The following is a 24,807-nucleotide window of genomic DNA, read 5'->3' on the forward strand; positions in this document are numbered from 1 at the left end:
TATATCATGTAGCAGAGCAAAATAGGAGGTCATTGTAGACATTTTTTGCTTTCTGTGGTGTCCCATACCTGGGCTGCGTGGGCACCATTACCAGAAAGCGTCAGTCTAGAGTTATACTGCTTATTATATAGCTATTTGATTCTATATTTAGATTAATTAAAATATCAAATTCTAACACATAACACTATACTTCAGAACTCCGTTCTGCAGCTACACGTGTGCTAATAGCTACTATATTTGTGACACAGGTACAGCACCGTCCCTTGTCCCAGAAGGTGCTCCTGGACCTCAAGACAGCAACTGGTTCATCCAAACCCACTTCAGAACTAGTGGTGACAGGCGTGGGAGGAGAGAAAAGACAGAGATGTGACAGGACAGTACTGGCAGAGCTTTCTCTGCGGTCAGTTATCTGATGAGGATAATACCAGAGATGTTAAAAATCACCTCTCTTTTGTGCCACAAATCAGACACTCAGCTACCGGACTGAGTCACTGAATGAACAAATTGGAAACCACTATGCATGGTTTCTGTGCTGGTGTCATGCAGCAGTATGTGCTGATTTGGGGGAAAGGCCATGTTGGTTTTGGAAGCAGTTTGCCTGTGGCTGCCTGGCGTCTGCAACGGCTTTCAGGAGGAGGATTAGTGCAGGCGCTGACACAGTGGTAGTTAGGGGTAGAAGTCTGTGATGCCTCCGTCTCTCGCTGTTACAAGTCTTTCATGAAAAATGTGCCCTGTGACCTTATGATCCAAAAGATAGCTTTCCCTAAAGTATTCTATTTATCTAGTAATATTTATTCAATATCTACTTTTCTTACATTAAATACTGAGACACTCTCTAAGGGTCTGATTGGCTTGAAATCACAAATGTTAACTTACTTCAAGTTATGCCAAGAAATCAGGTATCTCAGTTAGCTTGAGCTTAAATGGCCTATATGATCTTAAACTCTAAATTCTAAAAATATCCCGATCCTACAACGTCAAAGGCCATAGGTTGAGATGGCTACTGAAAGAGATGATAAGCATATCCATCAAAGTGGATGAGACCACTCAGGGAAGAGTGAGCATCACAACACGGAGAGAGCCAGGAACAGCTGTCTGCACCATCCCCACTCACCCCAGAGAGGCTTCCTTGGAGTTCAGTTGGAAGAGTCCCAAAAAATACACTGTAATGCTAATGCAAACAACCATATGAATAAACGGAGACTCTCACAATAAGGGGAGCCTTTGGGTCCATATCCCCAGGCCTAAAACAACTGTCTTTCTCAGGCAAAGAAGCAGCCACCAAAGGTTATATAAAGACCAGCATCAGCCACTTGGCTATCTTCCTCAAATTCCCATCATGCAAGAGCTCTTAACACATGCCTACTTTTTACTTGGGCCTTTTAATCCAATCTGTCCAATTTCTGATGCTGGGTGACCCAGAAACTCAGCATGATTTGGGAGAGTGGCTTGGGCTTGGCATAATCTGGACAGATGTGGTTAATACCTGTGGACAGATGGTGTTCATCCGGTAAAATCAGGTACTTTATTGTGTTAATTAATCCAAGTGGGACCCTGAAAATACAATATTAGCTGAATTTCCTATATAGCAAGGCCATCCGTGCTTTCTGTTGGGTAAATTGGGAAATTCTGTATTCTGGCATAGCCAGAGATGTTCTGGAAATCTTTTTCCATGAGAAAAAGCATTTGATAAAAGCAAGGAAGACAATAGTGCTAATAGAGATAATTTGAAGATGAAGGCCCCAGGACTTCAAGGAGAGCCAACCGAATCCGCCATGAACCCGGAGTCCCCCAGCAGCTGCCCAGGCTATCCACAGGCCTGAGCTGGAAAGAAGCAATAAAGTGATTCTCACTTGAAATTAGTTTAATTAACACTGTTTTTTATAGGCAGAACATGCTTTTATTTGAAAAGTAGTCTTCTTCCTTTTGGCAACCTGTATTTGAAAAAGATTTCCATGGGCTTTTGTTCTACCCTTTAGCAGCTGTTGCTGCATAAGCAGGGCCTCTTTTTCTCCTTTTGAAGGAGGTCAGGCAGCCAGGGGGTTAATTTCACTCAGTTCATTGCCCTCTTCCCAGATGCCTTTTTAAAATGTTGCATCCATTTATATGAGGAGAGAATGGAGAGAAAATGATAACTTATTTTTAACTTGCGGCTGCAGCATCTCTGTGCCAGCAGCCAATTCATGTAGAAGGAAGAGATTGGGTTTCAGAGTCAGGCAGACCTGAATTAACATCTTGGCTCTCCAACAACATACCAGCTAAGTGACCTTTGAATGGGGCTTTTCAGCTGTAAATAGGAATAAGCCTGTCTACCTCACTAGTCCCAGATGTGAACCACTTGAATTGATTGCTATGACATCAAAGGAAGAATTGTGTTTTAGTCACTTTTCCAGCATGGCAACAAAATACCTGACACCTACAACTTAAAGGAGGAGAGGTTTACTTAGGTTCAGGGTTTCAGTCCGTGATTTCCATACCCCAAAGGAGGAACAGGATGCAGAGGGACACCAGGAAGCAGAGAGAAAAAAAGAAGAACCAGAGATAAGAATATATCCCTCCAGGTCATTTTTTAATTGAAGAAGGTGAAGCTTAGATAAGCAACCCAAATAACTCTGCTGATACCCAGTTGACCCATGATTCAAAACCAAGATGGCCCGGATCTTGTGTATCGTCATTCTTCCCTCTGGTGCACACTGCAGTACTGACCAAATGCCTTTCATGGTTTCAGTGTCTGGCCCTTGTTGGCAAATCTGTTATTCATCTTTTGCCCAAAAATGTGTCCTCTCACAGAAATTGATCCTTTTCTCTCCCTTGTATTTATTTAATGCAAACTTTTTTGTTGTTTCCTTTCCTTTCTCTTTATGGAGGCGGAAGAGACGGAATTTCAACAAGCAAGCAACGGAGATCCTGAATGAGTATTTTTATTCCCATCTCAGCAACCCTTACCCCAGTGAGGAAGCCAAAGAGGAGCTAGCCAAGAAGTGTGGCATCACGGTCTCCCAGGTCAGTAACCCCTCGAAAGACCCAGCCTGCAGTCTGCATAGTAGGTGTTCTTGGTGATCTTGCTTTACTGAACACCTGTGTCTTTGAAGTTCTGTTAGCTAAAGAGGTTAAGACAGTGAGAGAAGCCCGTGATGTGTGTAAGAGAACTGCAAGGTAAGTACCTAAAAATGTGAAAGGACCCACCAGCGGGGAGAGAATCATAGAAGAAGCCAGTGCAAAAACAGGAATAAAGTTCCTCCCCTGAGCACTCCTTGCGTCAAATAGGTGGAGTTTCTTTCCATGTACTTAGAAAACCATCTGTATTTCTCCTACTATTTCTGAAATTTAGTCAATTCCTTCCTTCCTTAGTCCATTTTTTACTCACTAACATTAAGAACGGGTGAATGAAACCAGTCATTCTTTGTCCTTAAAGGAAAGAGAATTAAATGTCATTTCTTAATGTGCTTACTCTGTAACCTACAGGATGAAGAAATTTTAACATTTCATTATTGCCCTGGAATGGTTGCACAAAGTGTCACCAAGGGTCTCCTTCCCCCCCAAAATACATTAACTGTAGCTGGTACCTGCTGAGTGGAAATGTACATGGTATAAAATTTTTATAGACCTAGAGTCTTCAACATTAATGTGAAGTAGATAAGTAAGCAATAGTACATCTGTTTTTCTACTCCAAAGGTCCATCTAAACGTCTTACTTAGTGTGACCTTTACGTATCAATCCTGGTCTCTCATTGAGACCTTTAGTAAGAAGACTGAAATCTGTCAGTTTTTCTCAAAATTACATCACTTGTAACTAATTGTGCCAGTGTTTCCATTAAGGGATGACAATGGAGGAGAGCAGAAGAAGTCTACTCAGGGGAGAAACTTCACTAAATATTTTTCAAACCCAGTAAATGCTGTTCTTTATAAACCAAGTCTGTCCATCCTTGCTTGAGTTAAGTCCTAACTCTGTTACTCCCAGTAGGGAGATCGATCAACCCGTACTTAGCTAAGCAAAATAGGGTCCAGTCAAAATAGAAAAGGGCACCCCAAAACATATTTATAAGAAAAGGATCGCTAATCATTCTTGCAAAAATTTTCCTGGATAAGACAGAATGAACAGACTCCTTTTTAACCCAGGCACTCCTCCTCAGACCTCTTTGACCTCTCACTGAGGGTCATTTCCAAACTTGGCAGTTTCAGGAAAACAGAAATCAACAGTCAAACTCAAATAATCTAGTTCCACACCCCTAAGACAATATCCATTCTTGTCTGAATCCAGACCTCTGTTTACCAAAAAAAAAAAGACAGAAAGAAAAGAAATAGAATGAAAAGAATGAATGAATGAAATAAAAGGAAAAATAAGGGTTAATGATGCTTTTTAATGATTTTCTGCATGTTTGAAGAATGGCTTAAATTTTACAAATCAGTACACTAGTTATATAATCTTCAATGCTGTTTTTATTGTTTGTTTTTTCTTACCTGGTGCTGAGGATTGAACCCCAGGCATTGTCCACACTAGGAAAATGATCTAACCCTGAGCTGCACCCCTAAGTTTCTGGGATCTTCTGCTTCTAGAGTAGAATTAAATCACTACTTTTAGAATGCCAATTCTGAGGTTCAGAATTTCAGATCCTTCTAAAAGTGAGAAAATACAGCAGTAACTTAGCCCCAGAAGCTAACTTATATTACAGCTCGATAAAAATTTTCGTGGGACCCTGACTCAAAATAAAAAATAAAAAGAGCCTGGAAAAAACATCCCCAGTACTACTTAAAAAAAAAAAAGAAGAAGAAGAAGTAAACCTTTCTAACAACCTTTACTATTTTTTGTTACAGAAATTCTTGTGCATATTTCATTTGATACAGTAATTATTTACCCACCATATCACTGATTCTTTCCTCCACCCACCCCAAGGCTTCCCCATCAGCTCATCCCCCACCTTCTAAGAGCAACGATTTGCCCCACTGTTGCCAAACGAGTCCTCGTGGGACACAATATAGTATGATTCATAGAACCAACGTTATGTTAGGGACACATTTTTGAGAAAGGTCAACTGGAAATTCTAGGCAGAATGTAATTATTGGATGCATTTCACGTGGACTTGAACATATGAGCATATTTTTGTTGATTTGGAGAATATTCATTGTCTCATCTACAAATGCTAATTGGTTGTATCATATATTAAATATGCTCCCAAGTTTTCTTATCTATGAAGGGAATTACTTACTGTCTTTCTTGTCTTTGTAAATAACCGCTCTTTTTTTCTTAAAAAACCTACCTTGATTTCCTCTAAGTCCCCTCTTCTTTTCTTAGGCAACTCTTGCCCTGTCTTCTTAGAGAGTCTACTCTCTACCTATCTACAACTATTTTTATTCTTTCTTTAGTTCTTATCTCTACATAAGCTAACCAGTGGTCCTTTGACATTCTTTGGTGGTCACACATTCTATTGTAATCTACTGAAAACTATTGATTACTCCCTGGCCCAAAACAAAAATATGCTCATACACCCAAGTCTGTGTGAGCTGTACTAATAACTACACTCTCCCTAGACTTGTAAAGAATCCTTCCACAACAGGGCTCCTCAAAGTACGAGCCGTCACCTATGCCTGGGAGCATGTGAGAAATAAGTGTAAGCTCTGTGGACTCACGACAGAGTCCTAGATCACAGTCTCTGAGAGTGGGAACCAGAAACATTTTTCAAAAGCTACCCATGAGAACTTGACTTTCAGACACACTGATGTGTTCATGCAAAGCTGCAAATGTCCATCCCTCTACTTGACTATCCAGATAGGACATGAGAAGTCCTATCTCTAGCTGGACTTCACAGTGGCTCTACCATAGACTCACGGAACTTTGCAAGTTCATAATGGGAATCAAACCCTGCCCAAAAAATCCATGATTCTTTGGGGCTCACACTGTGTCTTGTGTACATCCCTAGTGCCAAACACATACTCAGTTCTTAGTCTGTGACTACTGACCGATTAGCCAATTAATGAGAATGAACTACCCTCATCTTTTCTTCCAGTTACTCTGAAAAATCTCCTTCTTGTTTTCCTCTCTTCCTATTCACTTATGACTCAAGAAGCAATGATAGCCATGATTGACTGAAGTGAATAGTGGAGGTAAAATCAAGAAAAGTGTGAATTTCAAAGTGAAATTGCATATACAGTGATCCTGAGATAAACTCCTTCAGCTTAACTTTTTTTCTGAATCTACACTAAAGCATCTTGAATTTTTTCTCTCATTTACTAGTATCTCCATGATAAAATTTCATTTTATAACTAAGTCCTAGTACTTTTGCTATCACCCAAATTGCATACACTGTGAAGGCTGGCTTTATAAGGTATTTTAACTTTTCAATGAATTTTTTTAAAAAGTGGTTTTGCAAGGATTTTTTCATCTTCCATTTGATGGGGAAAGGATGAACATAAATTGTCTGCAAGCCATGATCCATGTGTGTTCAATTCACTTTTCCCTCACCAAATTTAGTTTGTTTTATAATTATATACAAAACACAGCATTTTGGTTCAAAACTCACATATGGAATATGGGGTATAAAACTTTCCTCCCCAAGGCGAGAATTATAGGAGTCAACTTGAATTTGACTATGTCTTCTCTTGTTTCTAGCCGAGGTCTTTGTATGAAAGGAGCAGAGGTCCCAAATCAAACCAGGACAGCTGCTGGGAGCCACATGAAGGATACAAATTAACAAATGCAAATAAATTAGGGTTATTGTGTATATTGGCTTTAACATTTAAAGCCTGAAATCCAAAGAAATAAGCAATGTGTGTTTTGGCTTTTCCTTATATTCATAACACCGAGCTTTGCACGAACTATTGGGTGAAATATGTTGGATGCAATTGTATTGATCCTGAAGTCTGTAACACCTGCAGCTAAGAATGAGTCCATATTAAAGTTATTTAAACTTTTGAAAAATTGAAATTAATTTATGCATGAAAGCACCCATATGTTAATATAGATTTATATGGATATTTAAAGGTCTGTGTATTTTAATTGTGCTAAGTCAGCTTTAGCATTGATAAGAAACAGGCATTTCTCCTGGTATGTTTATTTTAGTGTCATAAATTAAGTGGTAAGCAAATTTAAAATGCTTGCTTTGAATTTAAAAAGTCCTGGCTTAAATGAGTGGATCTTCCATAGGAAAATTCTTTACCACAGTGTTTTTACTAGATTTTGGTTCTATTAAACAAGAGAATCTCCATCTATGTTGTTCTGTTCAAAGCTGTCATAAAGCTCTTATTTCAGATCTCTTAACTGATGCTGCAGAACCAGCAGCAGGATAAGGATAAGACCCATTCATGTACCTCTTCTTCCCTATTGTAAACCCTTCTTTTCTTACTGCAATGTTTGTAAAGAATGAAATGTTAAGTTTCTTATTTTCTCTTAAACTGCTGTAGGTATCAAATTGGTTTGGAAATAAGCGAATCCGGTACAAGAAGAACATAGGTAAATTTCAAGAGGAAGCCAATATTTATGCTGCCAAAACGGCTGTCACTGCTACCAATGTGTCAGCCCATGGAAGCCAAGCTAACTCACCCTCCACTCCCAACTCAGCTGGTTAGTTTTTTCTTTGATTTTGGGGGATTATTCTCCATTTTTGTTCTTACACTGGGTTTGGGTTTTAATTCTGAAGTTTTGATTGGTTGTTTATGTATCTAATTATCCTTGTATTGTAGATACCCCTTTGGGTTTTCCTTTCATAGCCAAAAACGATATTTTATACTGTTTCCAGGATGGTGTTGTCTAGGAATTTGTTTTCATTATTGTATCTGCTTACACTGAGGCAGAGGTATAGTGCTTGATTTTGATCATGCCTTTAAACACGGAGACTCCAGTAAATAAAATAAATTTAAGATTGAGGTATTTCCTTGGAGTTCAGCCATTTAGTCTTTTTCATAAAATTTTGTCTGTTTTGCTGTTCTCACCACATAATATCTGAGTCACCTGTTAGCATGCATTCAATGCTGTAATATTTCTTCTAGCAATATTATTAGCAAATTCTGATCTTCAAAGCCAGGCTATAATTATTTCTGTATATTATTTTGAATGGTTATTCTTTATTATATTGATTTTCCTTGTGTAAACTACATAGGAAATTACCAGTCATTAGTTCAGATTCCAGTTTTCATGTCATACTATCAGTTGTGTGCTACATAGTAGTAGGTTTTATTTTTTATTTTAGTGAATATGCATTGTGTCACTAATTCTAGAGATTAGTCAGGACATAATATATTTTTGGGAATGCCTTGGGCCATCAGTTTTGAATTTCCACAGTGAAAAAATTCACTTATGCATAAAATATAACTTTAATATTTGTATGCAATGAGAAAATGGTATGCTTTTCCTTCATTTTTGATAAAAGAGAAACAAATGTTTTCTTATTAAATAAGTTTTAATATCAGATTATGGTACTACCCACACTGAACAAGTTGTGCTGATTTTAGCTGTTGAGTGCACATATAAGAACAGTGATGGTATTAATAAAATTATAACAAATTTAAATTTATTTAATTTTAATATGATTGCAAATCTAATTTCTAGTACTTCTTAGAGTACTTGGTATCTTTGACCCCAAAGTCTGTTTGTCCACTAAAACAAGTCCTCTTTCTGTCATAAGGTGGCTTATTATTGGAAACGTGTAGGACTCCACACACTAATACTGTCTCATCTGTGAGCTTTTAGAGGCACTGATTTATCATAACTTTCTCCAAATCACTGAGCCGTACAGTCCTCGTATCCCTTTTGTTTAAATGGAATCAGGCATGAAAGGTGTACTGGGTTTTGTAAACATGAACACGGTAAAACAATGTAAATTTTAGTCTGGTTTTCTGTTTTCCAGCTCTGCTGCTTGAGTTCCTCTGAGAAGCATATTTGCTTTTTGAAGCTTTTGTTTTGTTCTCTTCTTTCCCCATGCTGGTGTGATTGACAAAGGGTCAAGGCTAACTGGTTCAATAACCAGGGAGTTTCCTTCTTCTCCATCTGGTCAATTATTAAGCATTTCAGACCCAACAACGCAAGTTGAACTGCGCTGTGAGGCAGACATTTTCACTTGTCTCTTTGGAAGAAGTACAGTTCTGTCAACATTAGCAAAAAATGCACTCAACACTCTTGCAAAGGTTATCATAATGCAAAACAGATATCAAAATGACTTTTTCCCTGTCCCTGATATATCTGCATCGCAGATGGCTTAGATGATTTATGACTGGTCCCTAGAAGGGCCCTGTGGACTCCCTTCATTACTAAATCCGTAACTATTAATTCTTTCCTAAAGCCCTTAAAAAGAGAAAAGTAAGCATTTAAATCCCTATTTCAAAATTATGTGGGCTCTTACTGAAGGCCAGCCGGTGACTAGTTTTCTAAGGAATTTTTCCGGTGCCTTCAACTTCATGTGACTATTCTGAGCACAAAGTAAGTTATTACAGAAAATTTGAGCTAAACCTTCCATTTGCGCCTAAGTTGTTGGAAATAGCCCTCAGAGGAACCCTTTGTAGTGTTTATCGTAGAGACCAAAGAAAATGCCAGTGTACATGTGCAGTCATGTGAGATTCTAAAAGTAGTGTCCTAATAGAAAAAGTTACAAATGTGCTTTTCTCTATTTTATTCCGATCTGTACCCAAATCAATACACAGATAAAGTGATGTGTTCCAGTTTTTATGTAGCAGGTATATTTTGTTATATTGGCTTTTAATACTTAGTTAGGTTGTTTTTGATTTTGAAGCAGGGTCTCGCTATGCACTTGAAAATGGCCTTGAATGTGCTATGTAGACCAGGCTGATTTCAAACTTACAAGTCATCCTCCTGTCTCAACTTTCCAAGGATTGGGATTGCAGACATGTGTCACCGTGCCTGGCACAAATTTTAAACAACAGGTTAACATGTGAAAATATATTTTGATAAAATTGAAGTTCAGAGTTCTGTAACCAAGAAATTTTTATTTTATTTTACTTTTTCAATTCTGGGAACTGAACTCAAGACACTGAGCTTTATCTTCAGTTCTTTTTGAATTTTATTGCAAGGCAGGGTCTTTCCCTAAGTCACTAAATTTCTAGGCTGGGCTTGAACTTGAGATCTTGCTGCCTTGGCTTCCCAGTGCTGAGATTCCAAGTGTGCACACCTCTCCCAGTTCCAAGCAACTTTCTGTACCCTCAACACTGAGGCAAGAGTTTTTCCCAGAAACTTTATCACATTTAAATGCTCATTTCTGCTGTAAGGAAATAATCTCTCCAGAGGCTTCTCTCTGGGGTCAGCAGAACCTTTACTTAGGGCACTTCTAAACATTCCCATTTGTTAAAATTTACCTTTGTCTCCTTTTCTTTAAGCATATTTCATAAAGATCGTAGGGGACTAGGACCTCTGAGGGATTGACAAGCATTTAGGGACATTCAGGCTGCTTCATAGCAGAGTTGAGCAAGACAGATGGGGGGAAAGGCAAATCAAAGGAAGGAAAGTTGAGTTGTGAATAAAGAAGGCAAAACTGGAGACCAGTTGAGGCAAACATACATGCTTATTCAGAAGAGACTTAGAGTTACAGAGACCTGGAGTAATGTATCTTCAATCTCTTGTTTTGATGAAATATCAAAGCATGAATAGAGACTTTAGGAAAATGAGGGCCCTTTCTTAGAAGCAACCATGAAACATAACTAAACTTGCATCTGGTGAAGAGGATCTATCTTTTGTGCCTCCAAATGGATAGGAGCTCATTCTCATTGTACTGGTAACATCATCTATCTGGAGAAATTAAGGCAATTATCTGCCATTATGCTGCTTTATAAAAATTGCATGCTCGGAGAGAAATAATAAAACATTACTTGAAAATACTTAGAGGTTCTTACGAGAGAAAAGTAAATCCATTCTTGTTCTAGGCCGTTGATTCTCTTCTGGGGGCAAATTTGAACCCCAGAGACATGCAATACTACCTGTAGACATTTTTAGTTGTGATAATTTTGGAAGGAAATGGTGGATAGAGAAGAGCATAGGGCATGTGGCAACCTTCCTACAGTGCATAAAATAAAATATTCCCACACCAAAGAATTACTTGATCTAAATGTCAGTAGTACCAAGGTTGAGAAACCCTGCTATGGGCTTTACTGTTATTATTTTAGGTTTGTATATTATTATTATTCTTTGAATAGAAGGTTATGAGATTAGTGGGGTTTAGGGGATTTTTTGGTTTATTTTGTTCTTTTTTTTTTTTTGGAATAAAATAACCTTTTCTAAGGATTCTTTAAAGTAGGAATGCAATCTTTGAGAAAATGGGTGTTAGCATATTTTCACATCATGACACTGCCCAAGCAAATGAATTAGAATCCTAAGTAGTCCTTTATTTCTTTTATGTCTGGTTGAGTATAGATGTGTCTCTCTACATGTCCTGGATATCTCTGCAGCCTCCATTCTTAAGCTAAATTCAGATCTTTTAAACATTCAAAAGCACCTTACACTGTAATTCTAGCGATTGCTGATTACTCCACAGCATCCTGCATATGAGATTCCCAGTCAGCAAGCCAGATAACTTTATCAGCTGTTGGAGAATTCACAGCACCTCCATGAGAGTCCATTCATTTTTTGTCAGGGTGCTGTGCTCTTAGGAACCTGTCTGGTCCGTGATAAGTTCCTTCCAACTTCCTTTGCTGGATAGAGATTGTGGCTGCCCCCTTGTTTAGATTTTTTGTGTGGTCTTCTCCCTGCTTAATTGTTTTCTAGTGGCACCTGCTCTTTTCCTTCAGTGTAATCACTGCCTCTAGATACTCATTAGAGAGTCGGAATCCATGGTAGTGTTGTACGTGGGTGTACAGAGGCAGTGAAATGCTGAAACAGCACAGCCAAGAGCACAAGGGACTATTTTGGCGATCACTTTCCTGATACAAATGCATCTTTACATGAAGTACATTTATATGCACATATTTATCCATGTACATTGGACAGCCAGACATATTTGCAGTTTATCATGCACATATATTTTTAAATCATCTGTGTCAATTGCAGTGTACATCTTGTAAATGGCACATTCCATGCCTTCATGGTTCCACAAATGCCATGTTACTTGGCATTGTGTAGCCCTGTGGGAGTTTCTCCCACTTCTCAGTTTGTGTGTTGGTTGCCAATAAACCATCAGCAAAGCATACAGTGCGTGTATTTATTGAATGGTATTTGTGGGGGAAAGAAAGAACCCGAGCCTTGAACTTAGCTCTCATAGGGGTGGGTAGAAAGAAGTCTGATGATGTAAAAACAATTGTAATTTGGGATCTTGTTTCTGATGACATCTAAGTACAAGCATGTATTGTGATACTTACTGCAATGGCTTGCATTATTTAGGTATTATCTCTGTGATTACAAAAGAGATTTGAGGGAGATGTAACCAGTACTTAGAGTCCTGGGTATCATATTAACAAGAGAGTGGGACCTGTGCTACCCCATGCCTCATCCATAGGTTGACTGGATACTTTCAGAGATTTGCACCATGTTAATAACAGGAAGCTCTGGGTCAAAGCCTTCATGTCACTGAATATAAGCCACAGCTGGACAACTCTTATGCCCACTCTGCTAAGATTCCACTGTTCTAATTTCTTTTAGATAAGTTAATGAGAAAAACAGTGTATGCCAGATGAGACAGGATCTTTTGCAGAGCTATGAAAATGTCACAGTCCTTTGGTTGATGCTTGAGCTACTCCCCTGTCTCCCTGAAGAGAGCACTTCTTCATTGCCTATTTTCTGGGAAAATAGGAATGTGGTGCTAGCTAGACGGAGGATCAGTTTTATATAGTACAGTGGTTAGCTAGTGCTTTACATATAGGTGAAAATCCCACGCACAGAAGCAAAGTTTAGCATCACTTGTTAAGTAGTCCTTTATGGAATAGACTTCTCCCATTTATATGCAGCTCTCCCTGGGAAGCAGGGCAAGTCTCTAAGAGAACTCAGATCCTTATCTTGGAGGAAGCAAAGCAAGTGTCACAGCTAAGGCATGAGTCATGATTGGGCGATTCCCCACTGATGATGGCTGTCTCAGAATACCAGGGCGAGACCACTATTTAAGTGTAGGGTTTAAAATAAAGAATGCAACTGACCTGGGTCCCTGAGGTCTCTTCTTTTCCAGGCTAACGTCATGTTTTAACCAAACCTTGCACGTTGAGCTTTCTTTCCTAATGCGCTGAGCTGCACGATGTCTTCCGAATAATATTAAGCTTTTGCTGGCCCTTGGGTTTAAGTTGAGATTGGGAGGAGGTTCACCACAGTGGAGCCAGTGGAGCCTGGGTAGTACCAGGGTGGATCTAAAGACTGACTCTGTGGACGAAGCCTCCATCCCTGGGATGTGAAAACAGTGACTCCCTGTCCCTCTTCAGGTCCACTTTAGAAATTATTCTCATTATTGTAAGCAGCATCTCATATTTCATGTCTGCTTGAGAATTCCTGTCCCATTTGTCAGTTTTGTCCTTCTCTATACTGACAGCAGGGAAGAGTAGATCATTCTCATGTGTTCGTATAATCCTCACGGCTCCCTGGGCTCCTGCCATTCAGCCAGGAACTTGCCATTCTTTGCAGAAATCAAGAATGTCAGGATATACCAGGGCCAGCCCTAGTGTGTGACATTGACTCTTTGTCCTCTCCTCCCCAGTGCTATGCCCCATTGAGTAGATGGTTTTCACGGTAGCATATTTAGAATCCAATTGAGTAGCTAATGTGCTCCGTTGTGGTGGCTGGAGAACTGTTGATAAGCCCATACACTCCATCTTTTGGTCCTCCATGGCCAATCCTACTATGTTAGAGGCATGAAAGAGAGCTGTACTAGAAACTAAGTTGAGAAGAATAAATGGTCCATTTCTCAACTTGGAGTTGCTAAGCAGAACCAGTCCCTAGTGACAATTTAGAATAAGGTGTAACTTCATATAACACCAACAATATGCACCCTTTATTGCTTGCGCTATTCTTCATGCTACTAACCAGACTCTGTTGATGTTATTGTTATTTTAGTTTTTATTTGGGGGTTGCTTTGCATGTCATTCTTCCTCTTGGCTGTTAGTTGCGGGGGTTGAGCCTTTTCCTTTCTGTGATTCAGGTGCCTCACTCTTTCCTTTCCAGGTTCTTCCAGTTCTTTTAACATGTCAAACTCTGGAGATTTGTTCATGAGCGTGCAGTCACTCAATGGGGATTCTTACCAAGGGGCCCAGGTTGGAGCGAACGTGCAATCACAGGTAGGGACCCAGCCAATATGCTGCCCAGTGGGTGCACTAGAGTCCTAGTGCTCTCAGTCGTATTGGCTTCCTGCTTCTGTCCAAAGAGAGGGAAGGAAGAAGAAAGAGAGAGGGAAATCAAATTCAACCAGACTAAAACAAAGACAACCGCTGTTTTAGGGAATCTTGTCCACACTTTGTGAATGTGTTTGGCTCTGGCTTGTCACTCACACTAGGAAGCTGAGAGAGGGGACAGCAAGTACAGGGTGAGGTGACCAAGGCATCTCAGGCAAGTGGATCGGCATATTCTGTTCACGAAAGGGAAGAGGAGGAGTTCAGTCCATTGTCTCCAGTTTCCAGTCTCCTCGTAGGTTGATTTTTCCATACTCGATATTTGCCAAAATAAGGAACTAATGAGTAGGCAAATATGTTAGCACCCTATATTTTCATTGTAAGCTTTAAAAACCAGGTTTAGTAAAGTCATCTTCTTAGTTATCCTTGAGGTCAGTGGACTTGAGTTTCTGGTGACGAAAGTAAAAATCTAGTCAGGTATGAAAACTTAGCGCTTTGGTAAACTGGTTGCCTCTGTGATGCCTCAGGAAGGCATCCCAAGGTGAAGTGTAATATGGGAGCATCAAATTGTATGCTCTGGGTCAGAGTTATAAGAAAGCTCCAAGTCACGTTGGTCCAATTTCCCACTCTGCCTGGGGAACAGGAAACACCTGTGCTTGGGGTAGACCAGCAGGCCAGGGGATTTGGCCCCTTACTCAAGAAGCAATACCTGGAGACAGGTTTGAAGTGATGCAATCCAACACTGGTCAAGTGACCAAACAATTGACCATCCTCGAAGTCCTCAAAACATCATGGTCTGCCCATACCTGCCCAAGCCTCCTTTAAACAGAAAATTGTTGTAGGATGCTCAGCAAAGAAGAAACTGTAAAGGTTGAGCCATGGGAAAGAAAAAATAGAAGAGCAAAGGAGAACTTTCTTTATTCCCTTTCCCCTGTGCACCCTCGCCCACCCCTGTGTCATGCAGCACTGTGGAATTAGTTTCAAGACTGGAAACCCCAGTTTGCCTTTATCATTTTGCTTCTCGCTGAACTCAGAACTGATGATGGAATTGTCAGTAGCAAGAGTCCCCATCTCTCCTAATGGACACTTCTTCCTCAAGAAGAAAGTCTCTGAATGATCGCTTACATCTGTCGTGCCCAAATGGTAGCCTTTGAGACAGTGATGTGCCTGCCTCCCGTGATAGCTCTCGAACTAATTTTTTCTCTGTTGTTGTTCTCTGTTCAGGTGGATACCCTTCGCCATGTTATCAGCCAGACAGGAGGATACAGTGACGGACTCGCGGCCAGTCAGATGTACAGTCCGCAGGGCATCAGTGTAAGAAAACAAGACCCCTCCCCCCTCTTTGTTTTTATTCTATCACTCCCAATTATTTCAAAGCCATAGGGCCCGGAATGCCACTTAGTAGGACTTGTCTTAGCTTTCCGGTCACCTAGTTTCTTGTTTCTGTATCAGTCATGCCACGGGCAGCATTCTACCCACAGAAAAAGTGGCGACTGGGCAGGCTTCGTGCAGGCAGCTGGCGTCTAGGGCTGTCAGGCCCCATCAGTGTTTGCATGGCACCTGCGGCCACATACACTCAGCTGAGAGGAGCTGCTAAACAGGTGACACCTAGTACAACAGTGGTAGGAATTGTCACCACAAGCTGGGGCTGGGGAACCTGGAGATGAAAACCAGTAGCCAAATCCATCGCATCCAAGGCTGTGGCCTTTAAAAAAAGAAAGGAAAAGAAGGAAACAAACCTTTTTGCAATCTGGCAATAGATGATTTGAAAAAATAATTTTTTGACACAGAAGCTGGGTGTATCGGAGGAATGGGGAGGGGTGCAGACCATCTTCCACTTGTTCTTGGGTGCGCTGGCGGCTCCTGACTAGCATGAAAATTCGTAGCGACAAGCTATGTCGCACAGAGTGAAATCGATCAGACAGACACAAGGAGACCCGAGTGTAGATTTGGGACAGCAATCCAACTTGATTTCTCAGATCAATCGTCTGCTCTCTCAGCAGCGGTGACAGCAAGCTGGGACAAGAGGGCAGCCTAGAAAAGGAGGCTGTGCTTTAGAACAGGGCTGGTTTCCTGAACATTTAGAGGTCATGAGAGGCTCCAGGAGAGCTCTCGGCTCAACACAAAGGAAGAAAGATGTGGTTGGTGCATAAAGATCATTTTTGTTGTTATTTTTATATTATGACTAAAGTAAATTAAGGATGGAATGAAGGCAAGGTAGGCATGATTTATTAGTGTACTCGTGGCCTGTACTAATTGAGGTGCAGTGTCCACAATGAAGAAGGGAATGGCCCTCTCAGCTCTGTGTTGGTCAGACCACACCTGATCATGGCTAGGCTGGAAGGAGCCATGAGATTATCAACTATTTCATCAGATGAGGACAACTAACTCAGAGCTCTTACTCCTGAAATGAGAAGATATAGGTGACATGTAATAGCTTGAGAACAGCTGCCATCTGAGACTCAGCAGCAGTGATCTAAAGGAGGTAGGATGTATGGAGTAGAAAGGACTTCACTTGAACTGGTGGTGGACCATTCTTACAGAGTTCCCTTCTGAAAGGGAATTGGATGCCTTCAAAATGCAAACATGGTTTGGCTAAGACTTGGTGAGGATGTTGTAGAAGGGAGTGGATCACCAACTCGCAGAAGTCTTGGTGACTTTTAAGGTCATTTATAATTAGGAATCCTTTATATCTTACCTTCCTCGGGCCAAATTGCTTCTGAGTTTCTGTACTATTTGCCAAGCCATTCTTTGGGGAAAAGAATATGTCATAGAGACAGCCCTATTAAACAATCATTTGGCAATCATTTCACCTTCTAGAGAGGGTTTCCAGAGTAAAGGGATGCCTCCCATCCTGTGCATATGCTGACCAGGGTAATTATTAGTAGCACAGAAATGACTGACTGTCCGAGATGGCTGCTCAGAAGAACATAAGAGATCTCGATGCAGAAGTAAATTCTCAAACTGAATTCCAAAAGGATGAAGTAATTCTTGGGTGTGGCATTAAACACATGTGCATTTATGCATTTCATAAGACTTTTTGGGATATAAGACAGATTTTTCAGAGAAAGCTTTATTGCATGCATACGTGCAAGAGAAAAACACAAGGAAAATGCAAGCATGTGCGTGCTAGAATACAGGCACAGTGAAAAATCACTGAAGAAAATCCAGAAAGAAATGAGTCTGATTCTTCGGCTCTTTGGTATCTTTCTTTCCTCAATGAGCCCCACAGAAAAGGGCGGCACTCAGACTCTGGGGGCTCAACACTGACTCTTTTGACGTCTTCGGGGGGGCTGGAAGTCATTTCTGAAATAGTGCAACCAAACATGTGCAGACAATTATGTCTGATCACATAAGCACGCTCCAAAAACTGGGCTTGAAAATGCCACTTGAAAGAGTCTCTCACTTTGTACTAGTTTTTTTATTTCATTTTGTTTTGTTTTGGGGAGGGAATTTTGCTGGCAGTTGTCGTTTTCTTTCTGGGGAAGTGAATCAAAGGCTGTTCACGAGATGATATGTATCTTTGATACCAGTTTTACGCTGTGCCACCAGCAGGAGACTAAGCTTCTACCAAAAGATATTTTTAGGTAGTGGTATGAGATGCTGAGCTATGTGTGCATACAGAGTGTCTGTACAGAACAGGGCTGTGACTGCAAGGAGAGAGCAGGGGGAGAACAAGAAGAGGCAAGGACAGGAATGAAAGGTTTGAGCCAAGAAATAAAAATAAACAGTCCCCAAACCCAAAGCAGCAGTGGAATTCCCAGCTGGGCTCTGGATATTGTTTCACTTGGTGGAGGACATTTTCTGGGCAGCCTTCATCTACTCCCTGGCTGATTTTCCACAGCACCCATATCTTATCCAACTAGTGTCTGTTTTAAGCCCTAAAGTGCAGGGCACTTTCCTTTAACTGAGCACAACAGCAAGAGGATTGCAAGGTGCGTGCTCAGAGTCTCATCAGGTGAGTCAGGAAATGCCGGCCCCGGGGACCTCCTGTGCAAGCATCAAATCTTCCCTTTTGAAAATTGGGCCAGTAGTTCTCATCCTTAATATCTCAAGGGCTGCTCTAGGGAAAATGAAAAAATAAGTAGAAAAGGGCTTGACAAAGCATAAATTGTTCCACATGAATGCAGTATGAAATGTTCTAAGTGATAACTTTCTAATTTGACCTTTTTTCTCCTCTTGTGTAAGCAGTTTTCACAGTAGGTAGTTCCCAGTGAGGGAGGCTAGGACATAGTTGTCACTATTTCCCTTCTTCTGATGAAAGGCATGGTTTGAGATGGGCATAGAGTTCTGCAAGATCTAAAGACCCCCTTCCCTAACCACTATGAGAGTTAAATTATACCTTCTTTAGTACTCAGTGTTCCCTTGTGACAACAGGCAACACTTACCAGGTTTAGAGTGGCTCTGAGTAGTGCAGTAGTCCCCTTCTCTGTCAGTCAGGCACACTTAAAGGTCACTCAGCTATCCCTGTCTGTCTTGCCATTCTCCCTGCCATGACCCTCATTTTAGAAATAGTTCATTATCTAGACTTCAGCAACTACTCCCTAACCACTGTTGCTGTTTCTCCTCTCTCCTGCACACCCCTAAATTTCATCATCCCTTGCTCAGAAATCATCTGTGGTCCTTATCACATACCTAAGCAAACTCAAACCCTGAATCCAACATGAAGAATCTCCCACAGCATGGCCCTCATCTGCCCACAATTTCCTTCATCTTTTCATCGAAGTAAACTCTGGGTACTTTTCACCTTTACCTGATAGCAAACTTAAGCTTTTCCCCGCTGTTCACTGATGCATGGAAGCCACATAAATGTCCTTTAATTTCCGTACCTCTCCATCCAGCTGTACCAGCAAAATCACGCTGACCCCCCAGGTTCCTCCTTGACATCTTTCTTCTTCTTAGCCCTTGTCTCTTCTCTGCCATTCTCTCTGTATCTGTGTCTGTGTCTGTCTCTGTCTCTCTCTCTCTCTCTCTTTCTGTCTCTCTCTTTCTCTCTCTTACCTTGTATTATCTATAAGTGCGAAGAACACATTCACTTGCCTTCGTGTCTCCCACAAATGTGTTTGGTCCAAAAATGTATATTTTTTGTTTCTTACAATATGTTGTTTGGTAAATGGAGCAAAGGGGTGAAGAAAACATTCTACTGAATTAAAAATATAGTGATCCTTCCACATATCTCATGTATCAGCTGTAAGATTCCTAGTAATGGCTATTATTTAAAATGCTTCCTTTACCTATACATATGCTGTCTCTTAAATCCAGAATCTTAAATCTTCCTTTCTAGGAAATACTTCTCTGACAAAGAAATTCAAATCATCATTAAATATATGAAGTTATATAGTGGTGATTTTCACTGAGAGACTTAATCTCTTTAATTCCATTAACTCCTTCGGTCCTAAGTGTCCCCATCCTCCTCTCCTGGAAGAATCTCTGTAAAAGGATGCCTGTAGGAGTGGCCACTATGACCAGTGCGATTCTCACTGTCCTTGTCTCCTCCTGCCCATGGAACTGGACTGTCCAAGGACAGCGTGGTGGAGGATGGAGACAATTAGAAATTCAGACACTTACGTCTTTCTCGTGGCTTTATTTCCATTTTACTTCTCTGTGTGGTTGCTTCAGGGTAAAAGTTACTAGAGGGACACACTCGAAAGTCTTTGTCAGTGGGAGAATTTTACAGGCATGGCTGTTGATTCTCACCCTGAATTCCAGGGACATCACACTATCGTGCCAGCCCCGCCTTAAACTATATCTTAAAAACCTGTGTGAAGAAGAAGAAACCTTTGCTCCTGCGCTTTTTCTTTGGAATCCTCTGACTTGCAATAGCAGAAAGGAGGGTTCCAAAGAAAAACTAAATTGTTTTACAATGTGAATTAAGGCAGTGAACGTGCTCCTTCCAGTCTTGAATGTACATCCCTTTTAACTTATTCAGTTTGGATGAAAATGAAAATAAAATGTTGTGGTTATCTCAATGAAGGCAATGTGCCATTCACATCCATTGATGACAGAAAAATCTCATTAATTATGCTTTGGTAATAATAGTAGTGGAAAATAGAAGAGAAGCTTTATCTTTATAAAACATAATATAGGAATTTTTGTTTTCTTTTTTTCCCCAGTTAGGAAAGGGATAAAAAAAGAATATTAATTAAGGAAGTAAATAGAATAGAAATCAGGACCAAAAAATCCACTGATTTAAGTGGATGCATTGCAGGCATGTGAATATCGCAAGGGTTACTTAGAAACACTTGGCCTCCCGCCATAATTGTAATTCTTTCTTAACTACCACTGAGAGTTCTCTTTCCACTTAAAGTATGTATTAGGAAGATGTTGCCACATGTGAAATTGTAGGATGGGGAAGTGAGGGTAATAATTAAAATTCATATGCAAATCTTTAAAAACTCATTTTAATTATTCTTAAGTTTTAATTCTTTCCCTTTAAGAAACTGAATCTCAATGTTGGAGGGATTACACTGTACCAGATAGGCTTTGCTTTGATCTGGTACCAGAGAAGAACTGCAGGCTGGAAAGGGGAAGGGACCGAGAAGAATGGAGGGGACCGAACCACAGAATAGACACCGAAAGGCTCAAAGGCAGCAGGGAAATAGAAGATGCCTCAAGTCCTGGCTTCCTTCCAGGACAGAATTCTTAGCTTCTTAATAACAGAAGATCTTTAAAAATGAACACCATATCATCCCCTACATAAACCAGGAGAGCATTTTTTCAACTGTAGAGATCAAAAGAACCAAAATTCACACTATTGTAATTTCATATGAAATCCTTCATTTTTCCCCAGCTACCAAAGAACAGCTTTTAAGGAAAAACAGTGAGTCAAATTATTCAACAGCTCATTCATTCGTTTGTTCGTTCATTCATTCATTCATTCATTCATTCATTCACCTATTCAGTTCTCCACGGAGTCATGCAATAACTGAATATATTTGACCATGTTATACCCATGTAAAGGCACAGAAACCCAGTACCTATCTCAATACAAAACCTTGATCCAGTAAGATGTATTTTCTCTTTTAGATTCATTTAACATCTTGTCCCAGACTTAGACATCTTGTTCTTGGAAGATTCTGACAAGGGAGCAACCGACTGAAGGCAAGGATGGAGTTTGAAGTTAAACTATGGTAAAAGAGGCATTCAGGATCTTCAGTAATAGTTTGAGTGGGGTACCACCCCAGACAAACAGATACACTCTGGGCTCTATTGTGCAACAATACACATCCTTTTCTGAAGACTTCTTACCTTTTTACAAAGTCACCAAGGATTTTGTCTTAAAACTAGTGATGTAATCACTTCATCATGTGTGTGTTTGCACACATATGTGTACGTGTGTTACCTTCCAAGGACTCAGTTGCCTTAACTCTAAAAAGGTCCTCTGAGTTGGCATTGTGGAAGCCTGTTCTGAGGTTGCACTAGCTTGTCATCACTGTGACAATATTTCAAATAGTTGAAAATAACAGTTTAAAGAGGAAAGGTGGCTCCTAGTCTTACCCATGATTAAGCGGGTGCCATTGAGTTCTGGCCTTGGATGAGGCAGAAAAATCATGGTGCACAAGTGTGGCAGAGGAAAGCACCTCTTTTCGTGGAAGCTAGGGAGCAGAGAGGGGGAAAGAACCAGAGACAAAATACATCCTTCCAGTTTCTCCTCATCTCGTCTCCCTCCTCACCGTTCATGCTCCCCATTCAGCTGTGAAATCATCAGTGGGTTACACCCTCATGGTCACCTTCCAGGAGCCTCAATTCTGGGCACATGAGCCTTTTGGAAAACATTTTTGACCCAAGCTGTTGCAAGTGTCATGTTCTGTTAAACAATGATTATTTTTCCATGCCTTAAGAAAATTCTAGAGGAAGAAGAACACTTCCAAGCCGTAAACAAATGAGAAAGTTGTATTGTTGGAAAGATTCCTGTCTGTGAACTGCCAGGGTGCCCGTGCTGTTTTCCCTGGACTCGGTGTTTTGCAGTGTTCTGCCCAGCTGGATCACCTTGAGCCCCATATACCTGCGATCCTCTTGCTAGACCTGGGTGGTGCTTTCAGACTCAAGTTGGTCTGGGCATCAAGGTGATGAAAAATCACAAGCTCAGAAGGACATGTTGTTGTTACTGCTGCTGCTAAAAGTGGCAGAATATCTCTATATTTCAGTCAACATGAAGAAGATTAAATAAGCAGCATTTAATTATGGGAAACATTAGCATGGAATTCTGAAGGTAGTTTCTTGCTAAGTCTAGTCTTGCCTCTTCTTACCTTCTAGAAGAGTGTTCCACATTCTTAGTCAAACTTGTTTGTAGGTAGAATATCAGACTTCTTTCTTAGGAAATGTCCACTGTTATTCTAAAAGTGGGAAATATTTAAAAGCCTATATTCATCTCTGGCCCTTGTAGAGTTTAGGGAAATTCTTTTTCGCATTTCTAAATATTAAATATTTAGATTTCCAAGTACCTAAATATGTTCCAGTTTGACAGAATGAGTAAATATATGAATAAATGTTTTATTCAACAATTGTTTGTTGAGAATCTTCTAATAGTCCACACCAGGGTTACAGACATTAATAGGACATGATTCTGCACTCCATAAAGTTACAGCAATCTAAAAGAGCTGGCACTTATCTGGCTCAGTCACCTGGTTGTCAGTTAGAGAACTACATCACCAGCATAATCCATACAATATACTATTTTTAAACAACTTTGGAAATAGCCATTATAGGAGGCATTTACATATATATGGTATGTATACACACATAACTGCGTTTCTATCAACTAAAGCATTACCTGCTTATCCACATGATTGGCATTGCTATTCTGTTAAAAATTTTGCAAGCAACTATAGCAAGAGGTAGTTGGAAGCATGCTGTTTAACTGTTTTTGTACTGATAAGAATGGCCCATTATAGCCCTGTCCAGTAAATTGATAATTAGCAACGCATGGTGAATGTGCACTTAAAATGTGACTATGAAAATTGATTTTTAATTTTGCCTAACCATAATTAATTTAATTTTTTTCAATCTTTATTTTTACTAGTACATATTTGCAGTACATGTTTTGTAAAAGTACCAACTCCTGGAGCCGTGAATTTAGCTCAGTGGCATAAGCGCTTACTTGCTAAGCGTGAGGTGGTGAGTTCGATCCCTGGTACTAAAAAAAAAAAAAAAAAATACCAACTTCCCTTTACAAATGTGATCATTATGTAATTAATTAAAATTTAAATAGTCACTCATGTCTAATGACTGCCACCCTAGACAGTGCAGTTTGAGATGTTCTACTAGTCACTTGGTAGCCACCAAAAGTGACATGCTTGTGACAGAAGTGTGACATGTTATGAATCACAGTGATATCCTAACAAAACACAGAGAAGCAGGTTTCTGCTTAAATGAATCCTCCTTAAAATATGTAGAACTCTTCGTTAAAAACTAACCATGTTTAAGAAGTTAACTCAGATTAACATAATATGCTTTGCATAATAAAATATTATGGAGGAAGAGTTAAAGTATAAATACAGAATCCCTTGCATTTACTATACCTCTTATTTACAGTCATTTCCAACTATTTCAGTCTTCGATTCACTTAGTTGTAATTTTTCAAGTATCAATTCATCAGACAGACTTCTAAGTTCACTGTGGGTCCTCGGTGAGGTCCAGATTCTGTTTTAGGCCTCCTGGGGATCCTAGTCCTTTGCGGCAATCTTTACATGTTTGTCCATCCTCCCAACCCCTCTGGTCCATTCACGGTGTGGCCTGTATATGCACAGCATTACCTGCAAGCTTGTAATTCTCCATCCCAGGAGCCACCCAGACCTATTAAATCAAATTCTACAATGTAACCAGATCCCCTGGTAATTTCTAAACATATTAGTTTGAGAAGCTCTTCTCTGGTGCTTAAAGTCTTTAAATACTGCCTAAGGCTTCCGTAAGAGAAGAAATTAACTTTGTTTTCTTTGCATTAAGAGCATGACCTGTTTTGAATTTTCCAAATTTCTTATTTTGAAAATTTCTAAACATGTAAGAAAGTTTGTAAAGCTAGGACATACATATTTGCACCCTTCATCCATCCTTCCATCCACCCTTCCATCCATTTGTCCATTCATCAGTCCATCCTGCTTTGTTTTGTTTTCATGCATTTCAAATTAAATTACAAACCATAGTACATTTCCCTTTAATTGATACTAATGACATCTGTATCTTTAGCTAGGGTTTAATATTTATTTACAGGGGTTTCTTTAATTGTGAAGAAGAATTTTACACAAATGTACAAATAAGTATAATTCTCAGAGTTTTAACAAATGCATAACTCAGGTTTAAGTTTACCAGCCTTTCTCCTTGTATTTGTACCTTTTACATAGTTTATGAAAACAACTACCTTCCCCCCAAAAAGGGAAGAACTTGAAGGAGGACCAAGCACAGAATTATCCACCAAATAGTCTGGTCTTACCTAGGTTGTCTAAGAGTTTCCCCTCCCACTCCTGACCCTAAATTTGCCTCTTTTCCTTCATGCTTTTTTAAAGCCAATCACTGCAAAAAAACAAAACAAAACAAATCAAATAACATGCTTACACTTTGGGTTCAACCTGAC

The 24,807-nt window shown here is 40.0% G+C and overlaps 1 protein-coding gene across 5 annotated transcripts in view; it reads left to right on the forward strand.

Moving 5' to 3' along the window:
- The window catches only part of Pbx1 (PBX homeobox 1), a 302,933-nt gene that overhangs the window by 224,347 nt on the left and 53,779 nt on the right, over positions 1-24,807 (forward strand). For 3 of the 5 annotated variants that reach the window (XM_063253589.1, XM_003468637.5, XM_013151216.3), the window contains 4 exons: positions 2,868-3,003; positions 7,398-7,557; positions 14,074-14,186; positions 15,462-15,551. In XM_063253589.1, coding sequence (XP_063109659.1) covers positions 2,868-3,003; positions 7,398-7,557; positions 14,074-14,186; positions 15,462-15,551 — 499 coding nt within the window. The remainder of the gene's footprint in view (positions 1-2,867; positions 3,004-7,397; positions 7,558-14,073; positions 14,187-15,461; positions 15,552-24,807) is intronic. The other 2 variants (XM_063253590.1, XM_013151218.3) reach the window with 1 other exon arrangement.

This window comes from Cavia porcellus, unplaced genomic scaffold (genome assembly GCF_034190915.1).
Source record: "Cavia porcellus strain 051 isolate PalLab524CR breed Dunkin Hartley unplaced genomic scaffold, mCavPor4.1 scaffold_7, whole genome shotgun sequence".
In the NCBI taxonomy this organism is placed as follows: domain Eukaryota; kingdom Metazoa; phylum Chordata; class Mammalia; order Rodentia; family Caviidae; genus Cavia; species Cavia porcellus.